The 20,391-nt window shown below is 48.8% G+C and overlaps 5 protein-coding genes across 7 annotated transcripts in view; 3 read left to right on the forward strand and 2 right to left on the reverse strand.

Annotated features, from left to right (window-relative positions):
- The window catches only part of LOC131208100 (uncharacterized), an 11,572-nt gene extending 9,409 nt beyond the window's left edge, over positions 1-2,163 (forward strand). Inside the window, exons 4-7 of the mRNA XM_058200746.1 lie at positions 584-682; positions 818-949; positions 1,013-1,810; positions 1,874-2,163. Coding sequence (XP_058056729.1) covers positions 584-682; positions 818-949; positions 1,013-1,810; positions 1,874-1,954 — 1,110 coding nt within the window. The 3' untranslated portion in view covers positions 1,955-2,163. The remainder of the gene's footprint in view (positions 1-583; positions 683-817; positions 950-1,012; positions 1,811-1,873) is intronic.
- Positions 2,164-5,529: 3,366 nt separating this feature from the next.
- LOC131208103 (uncharacterized) lies at positions 5,530-7,501 on the forward strand. Its single transcript, XM_058200751.1, has 3 exons — positions 5,530-5,875; positions 6,379-6,889; positions 7,333-7,501. The coding sequence occupies exons 1-3, from the start codon at positions 5,530-5,532 to the stop codon at positions 7,499-7,501; spliced, it is 1,026 nt and encodes a 341-aa protein (XP_058056734.1).
- A 1,985-nt stretch (positions 7,502-9,486) lies between these two features.
- On the reverse strand, positions 9,487-11,514 carry LOC131208104 (uncharacterized). The gene has a single exon (XM_058200752.1). The coding sequence runs from the start codon at positions 11,512-11,514 to the stop codon at positions 9,487-9,489; it is 2,028 nt and encodes a 675-aa protein (XP_058056735.1).
- An 808-nt stretch (positions 11,515-12,322) lies between these two features.
- On the reverse strand, positions 12,323-15,095 carry LOC131209395 (uricase). 3 transcript variants are annotated; one of them, XM_058202453.1, is made up of 4 exons: positions 14,894-15,095; positions 13,445-13,674; positions 13,096-13,374; positions 12,323-13,028 (listed from the first exon to the last, which is right to left on the reverse strand). In XM_058202453.1, exons 2-4 carry the CDS (start codon positions 13,644-13,646, stop codon positions 12,526-12,528), a joined length of 984 nt encoding a protein of 327 aa, XP_058058436.1. In that variant the 5' UTR covers positions 13,647-13,674; positions 14,894-15,095; the 3' UTR covers positions 12,323-12,525. The 3 variants fall into 3 exon arrangements, with proteins under 3 accessions (XP_058058436.1, XP_058058437.1, XP_058058438.1); XM_058202454.1 differs by lacking the exon at positions 14,894-15,095 and adding an exon at positions 14,764-14,836; XM_058202455.1 differs by lacking the exon at positions 14,894-15,095 and adding an exon at positions 13,831-13,845 and having other exon boundaries at positions 13,445-13,646.
- A 1,512-nt stretch (positions 15,096-16,607) lies between these two features.
- Positions 16,608-19,720, forward strand: LOC131210595 (bromodomain-containing protein 7). The gene is made up of 4 exons (XM_058203866.1): positions 16,608-16,668; positions 16,766-19,060; positions 19,132-19,332; positions 19,401-19,720. Exons 1-4 carry the CDS (start codon positions 16,608-16,610, stop codon positions 19,682-19,684), a joined length of 2,841 nt encoding a protein of 946 aa, XP_058059849.1. The 3' UTR covers positions 19,685-19,720.
- Positions 19,721-20,391: the final 671 nt, after the last annotated feature.

The raw sequence follows: 20,391 nt of genomic DNA on the forward strand, positions 1-20,391 counted from the left end.
ACTCAAACGCGACAGGGAATGCTCATCGATTGAGATGATACGGTATTAAATATCATTAACATGATGGTAATTCGATTGGATCGCTTTTAGTGACACGACCCAAGTGGGAGGCACTGACTCATGAGTTGAGGTCACTGTTTTTGCAATTTTCTTAGACTAATGTATGAACAACAATTTAGTTGGCAATAAAGTGTTGAAAACAATTCAAAGAATGTAAGAATGTTTGGTAAACCGTAAAATTTTCCTTCAATTCGAAAACTCAATATCAATATCATGGTCACCGAAGCCGACTATTCAATCATACAAATGTGGCATTTATCATATTTTTATTTGCAACATTTGAAATGTTTCTAATTTTTTACGCTTACGCTTCTCTCATTTTTCCAGTATTTGTTGTCTCTATATTATTGCTCATAGTATTCATTATTCATTCTTTCCACATATACCAACACGTCGCTCAACCGCACCAATTTTTCAAAACGAATCCTCGAAACCACACGCCATGTCCATAAATGCATCGCGCTTTAATTGCACAATTCATGGCACGCATCAACATCGTTCGCTTCCATCACCGTGCGCTTAGCATCGAGAATGGCAACGCCAGAAACAGTTGATCCTGGACGGAAGGTATTGCCTTGAGAACTGTCCCAAATCCCTGGTCCCGCTCCATAGCATTGTGCTGGTAAGCAGGCCCCAATTGTCACCTTCTTTATGCGACTTGGGCTGGTAGTCAAGAATTGGGGATACCAATAGATGTCTAATAGAGTAACACTAGTCGTACGTTTTTAAAGACTTTGTATTTTTCCGCCCTTCAAAGGCCAAAGAGCTGGAGCGAGAGCGCAATCTGATCCTTTCGGGAGCGGGCGACAGCATTCCGGAGGAGATGACCAGCTCGGTGTTTCTGGTGAACCAAAAGACCAACGTCAACATCCTGAACAAACGTGAAAAGGTTAGCCGAATGCTCAAGTGTTAACGATCGTGTCACACTAATGTGTCCTCCATTCCGTTACAGTTGAAAACGATTCGTGAGAAAAACGCCGAACGGCTGATCAAACAGGGCCACCGGTGGGAACGTGAACGGCTGCAGATGGAGGACCAGAGCCGGGATCGGGAAATCGAGCAGCGCACGAAGCGCGAAGCGTTGCTGGAACAGGAAAAGTTGTACATGATCGAGGAAAACGATCGCTCGTTGAATCTGCTGCGCATGAAGACGAAGAAGGGCCCGTCCCGGGACTTGAACCTGCGGTCGCTGCTGATGCAGCAACGGGAGGAACTGGGGCGCACCATACAGAAGCGGGACTTTGACGTGCCGGACGAGCGCTGTGGCCTTGGTACGGAGGTCGAGGGCAGCAAGGCCGAGCGGCGTCGGAACCGGCGCAACCAAAGGCAGCACCAGATGCAGCGTCAGCATGAGGTGAACGAGTTCCAGGAGTCGTCGTCACCCGAGGAGGGCTACATTTCGATGAACCACCCGGACTCGCCGGAGGATTTGGAAACTTCACTGGCGGCCAAGGGAGAGAAGGGTAGCAAGGATTCGGGCGATGAGTCGGAAGTGGACCAAGATTCGGATAACGTGCCCGCCGGGGTTGAAGAACCGCCGCGTGATCCAGGCGAAGCGGATCCTGAGGCAGACGCCGCGAAGGAGGAACTGTTGGCGCTTGAACAGCAGCAGGAACTGCTGGATGCCGAAGCGGAAGCCGCCGAAGAGGCACGATTGCGCGAGGAGCTCGACAAGTCGCTGATGGAAAAGAAAAAGGCCCGCCAGGTGCGGAACGAGGATCCGAAGATAACGAAACTGAAGGAAGCGGACGTAAGAACTTGGTTGCACCACGGACACCAGAGGTCAACACTTATCGCTCTCTCATTTTTCCAGACTGTGGCGGACATTTATAACGTGGCGGACGAAATAATCGTGCTGGAAAAGAAGAAAACCAAGAAAGGATTTGGCAAGTGAGCGATCTGATCGCGACAACCGTAGAAGGCCCACCGATCGAAATTTGAAGTCCAAAGGTGGCAAACGCTGCACAAGGTGCAAGGAAGTATGACGAATTTTGTCTGTGATCCGGTTGACCATTAACTTTTGTAGTGTTTCTTTCGGTTTCGACTACCCGGTTTCTCCGTAGTGAAAGATGTTGCTAGTGCATGTACGTGAGTGCACCATTGTGATAAAGAGGAACCAATATTTTATGGTAGCAAATTTGCGTATAAATAAATGGTTGTTATTAGAAGCACCGGATGTGCGGCTACTTTATCGAACAGATCATATGATGAAGTTTTCTGAATTTTTGTAATGAATTGGTAAAATATATTCTGCAAACATTTGACACATTCAAAAATTGTTCTCTTTATTAACATGTTTGATAACAATAAGAGTCTTTCGCTACATTTATTGAACTTCTGTAGCATAGTCAGCAAGCATCAAACACCTTCTAAACATTAATCATCGTGGATTGCATCCACACAGCAAGAGTCCGTTCATTCGACGGCGTTCATTCCAATCGCGATCCCGGACGCCGACGAAAAACGAAAGCTTCCGAAGGACTCACCTTCGTGCCCGTCAACCCGCGAAGCATTTTATGAATGAAATTCGTTCCTACTATCCGTAATAGGACCTGCTGCCGCCATCACCGCACCATCGTGTTCGCTAAAAAGGAAAATGTCAAAAGAAAACACTTCATGAAAGAAGCTTTCGAATGAATATCCGAATCGAATGAACTCAGAACGAACGCTACCGGAACAGGGAGTTAGAAGGTCCTGTCGGTTGATAGAGTGTTCGCCGACGGAAATATAAAAGCCAGTGGCGTGGCGAAACATCCGTCAATCGAACTTTCAACAAGTGGTCGTTTGCTGGTCGCTACTACGAAGCTACCGGGCGTGGTGTGAGTCTCGCTTGAACTTCCGGTCTGGTTCCGGTGCATTAACGAGGTGGTATTAGTGATGTAGTTTAAAAGTTTTGTCATAAAGCCTGTGACGACACAGCAAACCGATACAGAGAAGTATTCCGTTGGAAAACACTATTTCGTCGAGCTCGAAAAGTTTTAAGTGTTTACGGTGGTGCCGTGTGGTTTCGTCCTTTGGGGTCTAGTGTCGCGGTGTAGAAAATAATGTGAACGGGCCACGCAGTGATCCATGCAGTTTATTTTCGATAGCTAATGTTTGAGCAAACACCATAAATAGGTCAGCAGACCACCGATGGCCAGAGCGATTTATGCTTATAAAATTCTCGAGTGATGACTTGCGTGGCCGAATATGTTTTCTGGCGTTCGTGGGCGAAACCGAACGACCGCAATAGTGTATTTGGGGAAAGACAAACATACTTAAGCTAATCAGCGGCCGGTAGCAAAAATGTGCGGCCAGCAGCGTGGGTTTAAGATAGCACGACTGTTTGCCTACCGTCGGTTTGTATTGGCCACTTAAAGCCATTAAGCTCAATCGAATAAACATAGGTTCCGTAATCGAATATCGATGATCGAACCGAAATGGAACACTTTCGATAAGTGATCGGTCACAATTAAATTAGTTTGAAGGTTTGTTCTGCCCAAATATAGTCATCATTCCGGAGAGCAGAGATTTTTGTACATTGTGGGTTTCATTGAGTGTTGTGTATAATGTTCCTAAATAATTGATGACTATGGTGCCTGGTTTTCGATTAGTTCGATGAATCGTTGGATCGTTTGATAGAAAAATAAAGTTAAATTGTAGTATAGTCGTACCATTTTTCTACGTATATGTAAAACGAGTAAAGAATACGAGTACATCTTTTTAGTGACCCAAATTATATTTTTTCTGAAAAGCTATTTCAACGATACATAGTTTAAATTGTGAGAGAAGTCCACGGGACCACATCGTGCATGGGAAACTTACAGGTAACCTTTTCTAAACATTGCAAAAATCATCCAACAAGTGGTAATTGAATCAAAAGTAGGGTCTTCAATAGGGAAAAGGGTATCCTAAAACCTGCTAGTTATGGTCTCCTTCCGGAAAATCAAAAACCCTTTCCGACACACCGTACACACAAATAGACTCCCGTGTTTCTAGCACGTGTTCGCTTATTCTCTTTTTAAGGTTTCTTGAACAGAACATTATCCTCTGCAACTCAACAGTGAGCATTAATTTCGGTTGAACTTAGCTGGGGTCGTACCATCGCCGCACCCGACGCCGGAACCCAGGTGGAGCATATTTGAATGGGTTGCTCGGTAAATAAACTCCGTTTCCCTGAGTACCGTATCCAAAGTTCAAAAACGGCAAGCATAATTCGAACCGGAATCATCGAAATTATGGCTCCCCCTTAGCACGTTTTGGTTGGGTCACCCTTTTAACACCTCATCTGATCATCGCTACGGGGGCGTCAATGGTTATGGCTTATTTTTATGCTACTTCTTCGCGTAATATCTGCATATTTTAGCCGATACTGCAGCGGTGGTGGAAGTGTCAGCAAAAAAACAGGACAGCTTAAACCGTTATTTTGCGGGAGGTACCTTTATTGCGGCTTTTGAAGAACTTATGAAAAGGCTTGTGGCCACAGGGATTAGATAAGATCGCCAAGCGATTTTATCCAAGCCTTATTGTTGTTGAGGTAGTTTAATGTAATGGCAAGTCATCGATCTTACTCATTCTCTCAAAGACCCGTTTAACTGTGTTAATTGCGTTGAGCTTGTGGGAAATTTAATGAAACGATCAACACTTACCAGAATGAATGAAATTAAATTCTTTTGATACTCAGTGGCGTACGACTTTGATGCTTGTTTCCTCGATGGGGTGGACTGTCCGGTTCGCCTACGCCTCTGACGGTGGTAAATCGATTTAGGCTTTTCGCGGAAAGCTCCCCGTTGACCGGAACTCATTAGTTTTATTAATTGCCGGGTCTTATTGGTCTTTCGGTTAGGACAAAGTTTTTTTACTTACTGAACGGAGTACCAGTTGTCGGTGGACCAAATTACACCGCCCACAGGTTGAACGATGACGGTGAAGGGCCAAAGATACGAAACATTGAACATTGGATTGATGAAAGTGGTGAGGTCCTTGAAGGATATGATGGGAGAGAAACCACATTTGATATTCGGGGAGTTTATGCATCGCAAAAGTAATCGGTATTCATTTCATGCAGGTTGTTGTTGTCAGACACAAGGAAACAAATAAAGCGTTTAGAATAGTCGTCATTTTTTCGCAAAATACTAAGGGAAGCATTAGCATTCTTTAGCTCTTTTTAGAACAAAAAGGTGTAGCAATGTCACAAAATTTTCACTGCCAAAACTGCACGCATTCCGCCTGAAGTGGCAGTCCTGAACATATCCCAATGATGCCTATTTTCGTCAAGTACCAATAGTCACGCACGCGACAATTGTGATCAATGGAATAGGAGTGGCTCATCGCATCCAGAGTTCCTGGTCAACTGAAAGTGTAGCTCCTTATTTCCGTAAATGTAATGCCGTTCATAAGGCAGTCAGTGAAGTGAGTTCATTAGTGTCGTCAGTGAATAGACGTTAGTTCCGCAGAGTTCCAAACGTATTCGGGGGCAACGAAAAGAAAATGTCACATACCTTCGGTACTGCCCTGCTGTTCCTGTGTTTTTCGTTGGTAGTCTGGTGCTACGAAACCTCTGGACATCCTTTGGATTCGCTGTTTCGCACCCTACCTTCCGTCCAAAAACACTCCGACCTGGTGCCGGCTATCGGTTCGAGTGGAGGTGGCCTTACCGCTCGTGAACTTGTAGAATCTGGTCATCGTCATCGTACTCGGCAAACCTTTGCGACTTTTCCACCTCACCATCGTTGGTATTCCGATCGGAGACCACTGGTAAGACCGGCCGGCGATACCGTTTCGGCATTCGAAGCACTGCCGGCTGTCGCTTTGGGCGGTGTGAGCCGGGAAGATGGTAAGTGACTCAAATTAAGTTACCCTCTACCAGCGTGCACATTTTCCCTTTTAATTTCATTTGCAGACCATTTGTAATTAAATTAACTTTTTATTGATCAATATCGATATCGTAGAAAATTAAAAGCAGTAATTTGCAATGAAAGATAGGCTCAACTGTAACTGCTGAAATGGGCTGCTCCAATTTTAACAATCATTTTAATGGATACCAAAGCCATTAAATGTCGTTCTGGCTCAATTACCTATTGGGGTACGTTTAAATTTCTTCTTCACACTGCATACCAGCAGATCGTTCCAAATGAGCTTCTACTAGTCCAATAGTTAGCGTTGGCCCCTAATGTTGGATGTTGACCGAATCTGAAGCATAAATATTGTTCTGTTTGCATTTCACACCGAACGATTATTTCCATAGGCCATCCATTCCTTAACCTTCAAAGGGCAACTCTAGGGCCATTCGTCCATGGCGACACCTTCGTTGATCCGTGGACGGTTTTTCAATTTCAGATTTCACAGGCCCCGGGGGCCCAATAGACACAGTCGAAATGGCTGCGCTCGGTCCAACATCGAACGAAATTGGGGACAATCCACTGCTGTTGCCGTTGGGTTTCAACAGTCGGCCCCCGGTGATGGTGGAGCCCGACGACGGGTCGTTTTTGGGCGCTGAGGATGGCCGCACGCCGGTGCAGAGCATCGATTTGATCCGTGAGCAACTGGACCGCATCAAGCAGCAGGAGGACATCGAAATCAAATCGAATCTGCTGATGAAGCTGCTGGCGGAGTTGCCCCCCGAGGGACCGCTGCCAATTGTGTACGTCGAGGATGCGGCCGGCTCGCAATCGGAGAGCAACAACGGAATGAGCAAGGATAACAACGATGAGGATGACGACGATGATTACAATGATGGCGAACGTGCAGGACGGATCGTGACCCAGCAGTTCACATCCAACGGCTACAAACGGACTGGACGATACTATCGGCCTTACCCCTGGAAGCGTCAGAACTCACGCAGTCAAACGTAAGTGTAAATATTGTTGCTTCGTCTTTCAGAAGATTGGGAAATGGAAATTGATTGAAGTTTCACGATGATGAGAGCCGTCGCAGAACGCCGGTCGATTGAAGTGGATTGGCCAATTGGAAGCGAATCGAAGATGAATTACTTCTTTCCAAATTGGTTCTTGCCCTTCTTCAGTGCAAGGTGTATTTGTATTCAATGCAAATTATAGGTTCCTTCCGGATGGTTGTTTTGCCACTTTTCATATCTTCCGCAAGCTAACAGAAACTTTGAGGAGACTAGAAAAAGGGAAATCAGTTACTGACGGTCGATTTAACGACGGCTGTTTTAGGCGTGGGAAAATTTAATTGAATTCGGGGAATTAAGTTACTTCGATAAGTTGGCCACTCTAGTTTCCGGATCAACTGATTTGAGTTTCTTATTCTATGCTTGGGGTCTTCCCACAGGTATGTTAACGGAGCCCGCTATCTGTGCGTTCCGAGCCGCGATGATGTTTTTAAGCTGCTGATGGGCCTTCACGACAACCGCGCTGGCAACCCCCAGCAGCCGGTTAGCTTCTGCAACCGAAGGCGCCCGCCAAAGGCCATCTTGACTAAGATTCGGTTCTTTGGTTAAAGGACGCGGGCGGCCAACGGCGCAGTAGACGAGCTCGCTCGATACAGGATGGCGGCAGACGGCGTGTTGTGACGAGCTCCCACGTACCTTGGCATCCCGAGAGGCCATCCCTAGAGTTTCTGGCCAAAGTACAAAAGTTTTCCAATGGTCCGCTCGTATTGGTGAGTTTTTCGATCTTCACTTCGTGTTTGTGGACCGAAAGGGCACACTGCTGAATAGCAATGTTAAAACAAAATACAACAAAATACACAAAAATACCTGTAAAAAGACCCTCGGGGCTTAGAATCCTTAGAAGGGCTACATTCAATGCACAGCGTAGGCACGAAACAAGGCACATTTAATCGTACTAACCAATTCCGCGAGTTGGTCACCTGTCGCGTTATAAGTTCCCTTTTGTGGGTGCCCGAGACCTCAAGACTCAAGAATCAGAGAATGATTGTACAGCAGCCTGTACGATAGCTCTGTCTGTAAGTGTATCTTGTTTGTTTCTCAATCATGTAGAAGGTCCTTCCGAAGGCAGCGAATTTCAGTCAGTCTGGCCACCACTGCGACCGGCAGAGACACAAATCATGTAAAATTACTAATTGATCTACGATACAGAGAGAGAGAGAGAGATAGAGAGCACTCACATCCCACTACGTCAATCATCCACAAAAGGCTCAAAGTGAAGCCGGACAAATATTGTGCACCCCAAAATTGCGAGTTTAAAGTTTTCATCATCTACTTAATAAATGAATATTAAATCTAATAAACCTTCAAAAGTAAAGAAATAAATGTTGCAACAAGCGCGCCGTACTTCATTCAGCAGGGCAGGTGGCAGAAAGGACCTTCCTTCTACTTATCCGAATTTGATGGCGAGGCGTCAAGCGTGAGTCGTTCGTGGCTCGAAAGGTAAATGGAAATAGTTTGGTGGAACTTGATGGAGCGGAAACTTCGTGACGATCTGGCGTTCCAAGGCCCACGCTGGGGCTGAGCCATTTGAAGCGCAAACCTTCGACCCTTATCATTGATACAACTTCGAACGGGTTTGTTCAGGTTGTCTTTATATATCGGGAGCGTTGGCGTTAGCGCGATAACAGGTAACTTTGGGCACTTAATTGTAAACTTCCTTTCGGTTATCGTTCGGTTCTGGGTGGGTTAATAAAATTATACAGGCTGTACACGTGTCATCGGGCCCGTTGTCTATAATTGGCAATCGCTGTTCAATAAATAATGGCTTAACCTTGACCTACACTGCAGCACGAAAGGCTTGGAGCTGTTTAAGCGAGTTCCGTTGTCACGTTTCTGTTGTTTGTTCGTAAACGCATAGAGTTTGCCTTGTTCACCTGGCACTTTCTTTGCCAGGTTTCGCAGACAATTCGTTTCTTTCGGTGTGACTTCCGTCTTTAGTCATCGGTTTCTCCCCGGTTCGTTTGTTGTTAGCTTTTTGCTATAAAGCGTTTCTGTAAATGCATTACTCACGACGACGACGACGACGGTGAAGAATGCGTGACGAATCGTGTACACGAATGGAACATAATTAATGAACGCCACGCAGTCGCCCCGATGCAAATGAAAATGTTATACTTTTAATGCATTTCAAATAAAAGTTCCTTTTTTCCGCAAATAGGTGACCAACTTTAAACAATTGTCACTTATGAGCATTCGTCCCCCCAAATTAACATCCTACGTAATGGTCGCACCTTCAACGACGATAGCAAAAATGTTCATCTACGTCGTAGGTGTTAATTATTGCCTCCCTAACGGAATGTAGGAATTTTTAACTGAGGAATGTCCTACGGAGCTTCAGGAATGTTGTTGCATGATACGCTCTTGAGAGCTGTGAGCATAAAGAAGTGAAACTGAAGTGAACTTTCATTTATTAAGATGTGTTTCAACCTTTTGAAGTAGTTCTATAGACCTCAGTTAAACTCTCACAGAATTGGTATAGGAGTGGTTGGTCTTCTTTTTTATACACTTTTTATTATTTTTTTCATAGATAAAGGCTAGGCTAAGCAAACTGGCTTGAAGATCCACAACCAGTCGAGTTTAAGGCGCAACCAATCGGCCGTCGTGAAGACACATCGGTTTGCGCTCTGCTGCTGGGCGGCGATGGGTTGAGCAAACTTCTCCCCATAGTCCGATCCCGGGTAGTAGTGTACCGGCCGCAGGAGTGTTTCGGCCCCAACCGGCAACGGTTCCCTCGCCAGTTGCACCGGTTGAGCATCATCCCCGTTGTAGTAATAATACTGGTGCGTAGTCTCCTGGGTGGTGGTAGTGTTCGTGGTGCGAATCGCTTTGAGTGGCCCGCGAAGTTGCTTTCCTTCGACGCGAACCATTTCATAGTCGAGCCCGTTCCGCGCTGCCGGTGGCCATTGCACGTGCCGCTGGACTAACCGATCCGTGTCGTCGCTGCGCTTTAGCGGGACTCGCGGTGAACACTCTTCCTGGAAGACTTCGAGCACGAAGCCCTGCACCACCGGGAATCGGCCGGCGTCAGTGTGGACGCGAATGGTTTTATGCTGGTACGGTCCAAAGTCACTGGTCCGGTAGGTTTGGCCCGTGTGGCACCCGCAGATACGTCGTCCATCGATCTCCACAAATCCGCCGGGGCAGGCTGGAACTTGGTCGTTACCGAGGGCGAAGAACTTGAAGTTGACCACCAACCGGCAGGTGGCTGGCGAGTAGCGCTGTATCTGTACCACGCAGTCCTGGTTGTTGGTGTACTGGGAGGGAAAGTTGGCGCTCGACAGATAGAACCGACGCTGGCTGAACGTGTTCCGGCAGCAAGCGTGTCCCGGTCCGGGAACGAACGACACTTGGCTCTCGGGAGGCTCGGGGGTACGCTCTGTGGTTGGTTCGGGAAATTCGGCACCCATTTCCGTCTTCACTGGCTCATAGCCGGGCGGTGGGCCACCGATCGAGTTAGTTCCTTCCGTTCCGGTGGTAGACGGGTATCCTGGATAGGTCGGGTACTGAGGGTACTGTGGGACCTGGCCAGGAATGCATCCTTGATTTGGGACACAGCCAGGGTACTGTGGTGGTTGCTGAGGATACAACGGATAGCTAGGATACGTTGGTGGACACGATTGATACCTTGGATCACAGTGCACCGGGCGTGGAGGTAACGCGGGAAACGGCGGATAGTTGGGTGGAGTACAACCCCACGGTGGATACAGACACGGCGGCACCGGACACGGGTATGCCTGGGGAGGATACGTCGCCGGTGGATAGCCCGTCGGAGGGTACGCTGCTGGTGGTACGGTCACAGGCGGTAAGTACCCGTTGCCACCGGGATTAAACTCGGGAGGGATGTCCTGACGACTGCTCAGTACCTTCTCATCGCTAGCGGGCGCCGACATCGTGGTGGACTCTTCCACGCTTGGCTCTGTTTCGTCGGCAACCTGAATGGTGCTGAATACTGTGTACGCCGTCGACGACTCTTCTGCGTCGTTATCGTCCCCACACGGTTGCCGGGTGACCAGAATCCGGAAGCCTCTCTCCGATCGCCACGCATCGCTAACGAATTTCATCCGCAGCAGACCCCCGGGAGCATCGTACAGCTTCGATCCGATCACCGTGCCACACAGAATTTCCTCCTCGCCTATGACGACCCGATCCTTGGTGCAATTGCGCGACGGTTCGAGAGCAAAGTCCAGGAACTGGAAGTGGTACTGGTTGCTGCACACGAACGGAGACTTGAACGTGTACTCGCAGTGCAGATTTGGCTGGTAGCCTGCGTCCGGATACTCGGGCGAACGGATCTCGCTCTGTAGCCGTTTGTAGACGCCGCCACATTCAACGACACTGCGACGATCACCAGCAGCACCGTGCGCTAGTGATCCGATCTGGCCCGAACTCTCGACCGGAAGTCGATCAAAATCGTTGATCATCTGGAAATACGCTTCGCCACTGGTTTGGCCATTGCTGACCGAGATATGATTGCCATAATCGACCGCATGAACACCGCACCGTAACTCTGCAGTTAATAGTAATAAAGTCAAAGTCGCGAACTTGCTAATCGACACTGCCATCTTTCGGTCACTGGTCACCCTTTGTGGGTTACACTTTGTCCATCACTTGGCGGCCGATTTTCACTTGCAACGAGAACGCCGCTATTAGATGATGCCCAAGACGAACCGTCTTCGGTGGATCCCTCGCTGGCGAACTTCAACCGCGAACTGATCGTGTCACCGGATAAGCGGACATCTTTTGTGCTCATCCATATTTTAATGAGCCACACGTTGCCGACCGACCCAAGAGTAAACCGCCCGCCCGATGGGGCGACACCATCCCTACTCTTGCTGCCAGAGTCTTTAAGGTAAGCCTTTGTTGACACAAACGTTTGCGTTTGGCGTTTACTCGGAAAGTGTCTCTTCACCGTCGGACGTCCTTTTGGTTGGCGCGAAATGCGTTGCGTCACTTCCGGTGCCGGTGTCTGGTAAAAAGTGAAACTTCCTTTATCGCCCTTAGCACCGCTTGCCGTTGTCCAGATTTCTGTTTGTCCCGTTCTGGTCATGGCGTGTGGCCGTGGAGTGACGAAATACTGGGCGGCGATAGAGGTGGTCACCTGAGTCGATCATCACACTCCATAGCTCCATTTTGTTTGACTTGGGTTCGTGCACACATTGCGGCCTAAGAAGGGCACTAAGGGTTGGGTTGAAAACGTAATTATTTCCCGGGAATCAGATCGCCAGTTCAATTATGTAACTTTGAAGGCATCATGAAGGAACTTGCGTTCGGTAAGTAGATCTCATTCAAATATAAAAAAAAATATGTTCATAATGTTACATTAAAAAAGGTGTTGATTTTGTACAAAACTTTATTCATTGTATTATTATTTTAAATTTAAGACGCCAGTAACTTCAATTCGTGAAGTACGACTAATAGTAACTGAGTCGTTTCATCTTGCAGTCCCATAGCAATTCCTTCGACGATAGAAGTAGATCGTAGAGTAAACACCCGACCATCATAAGCACTTAAGCTACGTTTACTTAACCCATGCCGTGCGGTGGACCACCCATGCGGTGCGGTGGGGCCCGGCCCTAGAGTTTACTTTTCATGTGCTGATCCGATTTCCGATCGAGCTGGGCGTAAATAATGCCGGCCGGTTTGTCGACCGGCGTGTAGACCGTTTCCTCGCCCAGCTCGGATTCGTTGATCACTTTGGGAAATCGGCTGAAGTCGAACGTAAAGTAGTGTTTGTTGGGCATCGTCATGTCGATCGACGAGATTTCGGGGATCGTCTCGAGAACCTGCTTCTCGGCTAGGTACAGCGTGTGCTGGACGCTGGGCGAGAAGATGCCCTTTTCGGTTTCCCCGGCAAAGTTGTTCAGGATGCACTGCTTCACCTTGTTCCAACAGTAGTCAAAGTCCACGCCGGTCACCGTTGAGTACTGCCAGGACGAGCGGACAACCGTGCTGAAGATTCGATCGTGCTGATCCGGCAGCGAGCGATACTCGTCGTTGACGAAGTTTACGAATGCCGATTGCGTCGTCTTGAGCACTCGCAAGTCCGTCAGGCCACTCACGATGGTGGGTTTGGTTTCTGGAGCGAGAAATAAGGCCGCCGTTAGCTACGATTAACGAAGACTGCGCGCATTTGTTCGCCTCACCCGTTCTCTTCTGCGTAACGTCCGTGTACCGGATGGCGGTTGGTGTGAAGACGAACGCGTGGTTGTGCAAGTCTGTGTACGGACCCGTACCGAAGCCCATCCGCGACCAAGGGTACTCGTCGATGTGGATCGACACCTCGTCCACGTGCGGATACTTGCTCAGAAAGTGGTGACACAGCAGCACGCCAAACTCCTCCGGCGACTTGAGACCGTGCTTGCGGGCCAACAGATAGACGGTGTTTTTCTGCGAATCCGTTGCCACAATGTCGCTGTTGTCACCTTGAAAGTAAACAGCGCCGTCGTTGATTCGAGGAAGCCCTTAGAACAACAAATCTCTTTAGCGGCCTACCTTCAAGATAATCCTTCTGGCTGCGCAGCTTAAGCTTGGTGCCCACTTCAAACTCCTTTATTGAGTGTACCGCACCGTTACGGAAAACATGCAACACCTTAACGCTGTCCTTGCCGTAACCGTAGTTGCTGATTTGGAAGGGCGAATTCTCGCCATCTAACTGAAGAGCGCTGCTCTCGTCGAAAAGCTTCCGGGACATCATCTTGCCAGCGGTTCCGATTGCGCGATTTCTGCCAAAGACATCAACAATAGGATGTTTCTTTCAATCCGTCGTTCTTGATCCACTTTGGGTATCTTATATGGGCCACAGAAGCTGACCAGAAACGGGGTCAGTTTTACTCTGACGATCTAATTACGATCGCCGCGTGCACCTGCCGCGCGGCGACCCTGAAACCGGTTTCTTGTGATGCTGCAATGTTATTATTTACTAGCTTCCTCTCTTGTGCTTGCTCTTGGATCTGACGATTTCTTGAGCGATGCTCGATGGCAACGATAAGGAATACGGCCTCAAACCGAGCGGAACCGGTTTTTGGAGCCTCGTAGCCGATGGACATCAGCTGACGGCACAATGGTGGTGAACTGACGTGTGCAACAAAACTCCACAGAATGCATGCATCCTGGAGGTCACGTAGACACAGTTCTGCCGGCACTAGCTTTTGAATCGATTCTTTAGGTCGAAAACATCTTTCAACACGTACCCGAATTCCCGGACTAGCATGTTCGGAAACAGGCGTAGATCCAACGGTTTTCAATTTGCATATTCGTCCATTCGCGAAAGTACTTGCCAGGCCATAAATTTAATCTTATCAAAAGCGGTTACGATGGAACAATCAAATCTGAAACACTTATCAGCCTTCAGCGTAAATTCTAATAATAGATATTGCAAATTTTAATACTTAGAAAAGTGCTCGAATCGAATGTAAACTGAATGTAATGGTTTGTTGGAATGTTTGCTGGAAGTAAATGTGTCTGCGTCATCTAAGGCCTCACATTATTGCTGCTCATTAATTCCCAAATAGAAAAATATTCGTGTGCTCCTAATCCGTTCCCAGATAGGGTATCATGGAAGAAAAAAAAACACCACCGGCCACTGCCACGAAAACGCACGCATTGAAATATAGCATATTTCGAGGTCAGTGATAACGACTAACACAGTTTGTTTGCGGCAGATTACGGATGGCTGAAGCAGTTCCGCTTACACTGGGATGAATATATTCTGGGTTTACTATAGCATAGCTGTTTTATGCTCTGGCCCTCGGAACACGCCAACGGCATCACTTAAGAAACGATCGATAGTCGGTAAAGGTATTTCTGCTTACCGGTTTTTCTATCCCTTTCAATCTACTTTGAAGTACTTAGAACAAAGCGTTTGAGCGTTGATTTTGGTGTTCAATTACTAACGATGAGAAAAGGACAACGACTCTCTATCGAACGGATTGGTACACTTACAAATTCCTTGAAAACTCTTTACCAGCACTTTTCGCGGGCTCCAAATTGTAGCCCCGTAAAAAACAGGGGTCAGGTAACGGTCGGGCACCGAAGAGGTCACTTGTTTTCGATGAAACACACCAATCTGGCTTGGCGGCTGTCGACCGTCCAAACTCGACCACAGGCAACGATCAAATGGTGCATGGCCACGGGAGTAGCAGTGATTTTCTTTCGCCCCGAGGGTCCGTCCATCGCCGTGTCCGATTGTCTCCCGTTCTATACATTTTACGGCCACGGCAGCCTCCAGACGTCAGCATCATCTTCCTCGAGAGCTTCTTCCAGCTCCGTTAGACGGAGATAATCGTCACGCGTTGTGGTGTTAGTTCGTGGCCCGCGTTATCACTACGATTTCTAAACGAAGACTGCTCGACCGTGTTCAGTCCCAGTCTATCGTGCAGGTCTACGAGCGCTAATGATCCGTATGATAGCCCGTGGAGTATTAGGACTCAAACAATGCCAAAGACCTCGAGGACCTCGGCAATATGGCAGTGTGAGTAAGCTGCCGATGACTCGCTAAAACAGTGAAGGAATGCGAGTTTCCATTAAAGTATAATTATTGTTTATCGATTGCCTTAATGTGACACAAAATAAAGGGCTGGGAGTTGTTTATTTGTAGTACCTTTAAAGGCAATTATTGGTACATTTCCTTTAGCAAGTTCACAAACAAATTGATTATATATTCTGAAGCGTGTAAACAAACCGGTTAAAGAGGAAAAAGCCATCAACGAGATTACTTTCCGCCACGTATGATGACACGCGTTCGATGTTTTTGAATACACACTGCAACAGTTTTGATTTCGTCTCACGAGACTAAAATAAATAATAACAACATTCACTTTTCACACAAGTTTAAGTAAATGTGAAATGAAGTCACTATTAAGTATTTCATTAATAAAAAGGGGAAAATAGAGCACAATATTCAAGTAGACGTTTATTTCCACACTAAAGATGTGGCAACATGTTTCAAAGATAACACAACTTATGAGTGCGATGTTGATCGGCGTCACAAATGGGCCGTGATTTGGCGCTTATCAAAGTGACCGCAACGGTTAGACGTACGACGATCGATTAGCGCTTTCTAGGAAAAAGGAAACCGGTAAATACTTCGCAGGGGATACTTTAGACTCACGCTTTAGACTAAACACCAGGCGATGTGGTGGTTGATAAATTTCAGATGCAGCCGACTCAAACCGGAGTTCTCTTCTGGGAACTGGTCGTCTTCCGACCAAATAAAAACATCTGGTACCGAAGTATAAGAATGTAGTAACTGGTTTGCGCAATTTAAAGTCTCAATACTGCCATTGCAAATTGACGAAGCTGGGTTTAATTGATCTTGGACTTATTCAATTTGTTTCTACCAAATGAATATGAATAATCATCGCATGCGATGTTGAATATCTGTTGAATATCTCTGCTGAAAGTTTTAATGCCGAGAAACAAACATTTTAAAAATGCTGCTCAAAAATTGCGCCAAAAACGCTTCGCGTCGGAGAAGTGGAAGCGACGCGTCTGGCATCGTACGCATCCATTCGTCACTGCCCGTACGCAGCCATTCGGTTTTGTTTACGTCTGCAGCCGCTGCCAAAACGTCAAACTGCATCAACGCTTTCGCTTGGCTTGCTTTCGTCGGCATCCGGAGCATTTGTTTCAATTTTCAGGGATTTTCGGTGAAAAAATGGGGTCGAAAAAGCACAAGAAACATAAATCAGAACGCCGAGAACGCGAAGGTGACAGAGGTGAGTGGTGCAGTGGTGATTCCATTGACTAATGCGGCGTGCCGTCCGATTGACCGCTGGGTGTCCGAGTGCTGACGCATTTGTTTACCGCTTTCAGAGAAATCGTTCAGCCTCGACCGGCCACCAAGCCTGAAGTTGATACTGAAGGTGAGCGGCAACAGTTCGACGCCGGAGCACGGGAACGATTCGCCGGCCTACGGTATTCAGTCGGATGGCGGCAGCACGTTGTTTACCAGCAGCGGCGACTACCCGGAGCGCCACAAGAAGTCCAAGAAGAAGAAAAAGAAGAAGGACCGTGAAAAGAAGCATAAGCATCACCACAAGGAAAAGCGCCACCGGCACCGCGGTGACGACACGAGCCACGGTGAAGACGAGGAGGATGAGGAAGACTTCAACAGTGTGTGCGATGAGAGCTCGCAGGCCCTGCCGGATCCGATCGGTGCCGTACACTATCCGGTGGCCAGTTCTGCAGCGGTGGCAGCTGTGGCGGCCGTCGCAAGCTGTTCACTAGCGGCACAACCCGTGACGAAGCCATTACTGCCGGAAGTACTGCTGTCACCGAAACACGAACCGGACACGGGATCGGAATCGGTGTCCGACCCGACACCGTACTCGGATGCGGTGGAAAGGTCAGCGCTGGTCGGTGGATTTGTGCTAAAGGAAGAAATGACGACGGCACCAAGCTCGGTAACGACCGATGAACCTCTACAGAGTCCCGGATCGATGTTGTCTAGCTCGCGACCAGGCAGTAAGATCGATTTTCATGACACCAGCTCAAGCCAAGCGCCGAAAACGCCCAATTCGGACTGCAGTGGACGAGAACCGCGCAGCTGTGTGCTGAAGTTGAAGCAGAGCCGGTCGCCGCTGGCCAAGCTGTTGGACCATCTGCTGAAAGCGCTCGAGAAGCGCGATCCGCACCAGTTCTTTGCGTGGCCCGTGACCGACGACATTGCACCCGGCTACTCATCGATCATCATGAAGCCGATGGACTTTTCCACCATCCGGCAGAAGATCGACGACAACGAGTACGGCTCGGTGGCGGAGTTTAGTGACGACTTCAGGCTGATGTGTGAGAACGCGATCAAGTACAATCACTCCGAGACGGTGTACCACAAGGCGGCCAAGAAGCTGCTGCATGTCGGGGCCCGTCTGCTGCAGCCGGACAATCTGATGCGCTCGTTGCGGCCCCTCATGACGTACATGCGCGAGCTGACGGCGAAAGAGCTTGGCTTCGAGCCACCTAGCGGGGCTAGCGATGGAGGCGAGCACGAGTTCCACCACCAGCACCATACGGCCGATTCGGCCGACGAAGCGATGGCGGCCGCCGTCGACGAGGGCATCAATGCGCAGATCGAGGAGGACGAGAAACGCAAACAGATTCGGCTGGAAAACAATCCGCAGACCAAATTCGAGGCGTTTGTGGATGATCTGACGGCGGACGAGGTGCTGGCCCAGGTGCAGAGTGCGGCACTGAATGCGAGGACGAAGCTTTTAAAGCGCAAATCGGCCCACCGGATGGGCTTCCTAAGGCAACACAAGGACGGTACGACGTCGATGAAGATACTGCTCGACAGGGGCGCATCGGAAGGGACCGAAGGAGGTCCGGAGCGAACCGTGACACTGGGGGCTCACATGGGCAAGCTACAGTACGGCACCGGGCAACTGCAGGGCTTCCGGGAGGATCGCCGAAACAGCGCCAAGACCGTGAAACCCCTCAGCTACGGTGCGTTCAGTTCGTTTGCGCCAGTCTTTGACTCCCGGTTTGCCAACCTGAACAAGGAGGAAACGGACATGGTGCTCAACACGTACGGCTGCGAAACGGGTGGGGACTACGCCGAGAGCATACTGCGCTTCGCCATGGACAGTCCGTTCGCTGCCGGCATGGCACACAATCTGCTGGACGTGCTGACCAACGGTGAACACCGGCAGACATACGGCAAGCTGTACGAATCGCACGTGCAGCGCGAGGAAGGTGAAGCTGTCCGACAAACGTTGCCCGATCCCGATCCGGTAGCGATAGCGGAAGAGGTGAAGCGGTACGCCAACGTGAAGATCGATTTCGATAGCCTTCGGTCGTTGTCGGCGCTCGGGGTCGACACACAATTTCTCGACCAGCTCGAGCAGGAACTGACCGGCGTCGAGACGGTCGGTCCGATGTTGCACCAATCGTTGCACGAAAACTCCGAACTCCTGCAGAAACTGCACCAGATGCAAACGGATCGCCTATCGGCACCGCTGCCGGCACACCTCTCCCATATCCAGCACCCGTCCGACAATGAGATTGACCTGGCCGGACAAATTTCCAGCAATCTGACGCAGATTGCCAAGCAGCTACCTCCATCGGCGATCGCACAACCGCACAGCTTGCGGAAGGCGATGGGCATCAGTTCTGGTGAGTGGTTCGTGGCACGCTGGCCGCTTTGCTCATTCGCCAATCTTGTCCCTTTATTCTTCTCTTCGTAGTTGGTTTGGAAGTTTTCCAGCCGCCTCCAGCGGCTGCAGTATTGTCGGACGTCCAACAGCCTTCAGTACCTGGACAGCTGCAACCGCAACCGTCACGGCAACCACAGTCGCAGCAAGCAAACTGTAACGGAGCGACAGTAGCAGCTGCAAGCGCCGGTGCTCCCACTTCCGCACCGATCGTTACTCCCAGTCCAGCATCTGGTAAGAAAAGCACCTTCAGACCTTGACAAAGTTCAGTTCTCATTGAAAAAGTACACCTTTGCTTGCAGATATCGACACGACGCCGATGGACATGGATCTCGAACCGGAACCGATTTCACACCACCACCATCAGCACCATCCCCATCCGCACCATCTGCCTCCAGCTCAGCAGCAACCACATCCGCAGCAGCAATCTATAATTCAACCCAGTGCCGGCGTGGCCTCCGTAGACTTGGACAGTGAGCTGCGCGAGTTTCTCGGCAGTTCGGGCCTCAGCTCGAACGGTGCCACCTCGGCCGACGGAACAGAATCGTCCGAAGCGACCTGCATCGAGCAGATGCTGATGGACTGATGAGCAGCCATCAGTGGACGTAGTCAGTTCCGGGAGGCACGGAGAAAGCATTTAATTTTTTTATATTGTAACAAAGAAGCGCAGATTTATGGCAACAAAAAAAGTGAGCAATGGCGTAGAGCGAGAACGAGAGAGAGAGTGTGTGTGTGGGAGAGAGAGAACGTATATTAAGCAAAAGCAAATGAAACAGAAAAGGAATATTTTTGACGAAAACAAAACATCCAAATCATTATCCAAATACAAATCGATCGAGAAAATAAGCACGGAAGGCAACCTCCGCGCGGATCGTCGTCCTTATTGGATCGGAGGATGCGGTACAAGAGACGGGGCCGTTGGCGCAACGCCCCACAATTCCCTCACGTTGACAAATGTAATTGAAAGTTTTTATCTAGTTTTGTTCAAATCTATTTGCAAGAAAGAAAATAAACACACCAAACCGGATGCTTCGGAGTGATTGATTGCTGCACGAGCAGTGGACGATTCCGTAATCGGCCTGAGTTAAATTATGTACCGCTTAGCGGTTCTCATGCTGTACTATTGTGTCATAATCCTCGGTACACTAAACTTTCCGCTCGTTTAGGACAATATGTTGCTACTCGTAGTGCCCCAACTTGGCGTCAGTCGCAAACGTGTAACGGCCCGAAAGCATCGACTCGCGATTTACAGACCCTCCGAAGCCGGAGACCAGTGGAGGGCATTAATGCGAG

Source organism: Anopheles bellator, chromosome 2 (assembly GCF_943735745.2).
Source record: "Anopheles bellator chromosome 2, idAnoBellAS_SP24_06.2, whole genome shotgun sequence".
Taxonomy (NCBI): Eukaryota; Metazoa; Arthropoda; class Insecta; order Diptera; family Culicidae; genus Anopheles; species Anopheles bellator.

Coding starts and splice junctions, on each gene's coding strand:
- LOC131210595 (XM_058203866.1), top strand. CDS start 16,608: ATGGGGTCGAAAAAGCACAAGAAACATAAATCAGAACGCCGAGAACGC. Junction 16,669..16,765: donor AGAACGCGAAGGTGACAGAG/GTGAGTGGTGCA, acceptor TACCGCTTTCAG/AGAAATCGTTCAGCCTCGAC. Junction 19,061..19,131: donor GGCGATGGGCATCAGTTCTG/GTGAGTGGTTCG, acceptor TTCTCTTCGTAG/TTGGTTTGGAAGTTTTCCAG.
- LOC131209395 (XM_058202453.1), bottom strand. CDS start 13,646: ATGATGTCCCGGAAGCTTTTCGACGAGAGCAGCGCTCTTCAGTTAGAT. Junction 13,375..13,444: donor CCAGAAGGATTATCTTGAAG/GTAGGCCGCTAA, acceptor TTTACTTTCAAG/GTGACAACAGCGACATTGTG. Junction 13,029..13,095: donor CGTTACGCAGAAGAGAACGG/GTGAGGCGAACA, acceptor TTCTCGCTCCAG/AAACCAAACCCACCATCGTG.
- LOC131208104 (XM_058200752.1), bottom strand. CDS start 11,514: ATGGCAGTGTCGATTAGCAAGTTCGCGACTTTGACTTTATTACTATTA.
- LOC131208103 (XM_058200751.1), top strand. CDS start 5,530: ATGTCACATACCTTCGGTACTGCCCTGCTGTTCCTGTGTTTTTCGTTG. Junction 5,876..6,378: donor CGGTGTGAGCCGGGAAGATG/GTAAGTGACTCA, acceptor TTTCAATTTCAG/ATTTCACAGGCCCCGGGGGC. Junction 6,890..7,332: donor CAGAACTCACGCAGTCAAAC/GTAAGTGTAAAT, acceptor GTCTTCCCACAG/GTATGTTAACGGAGCCCGCT.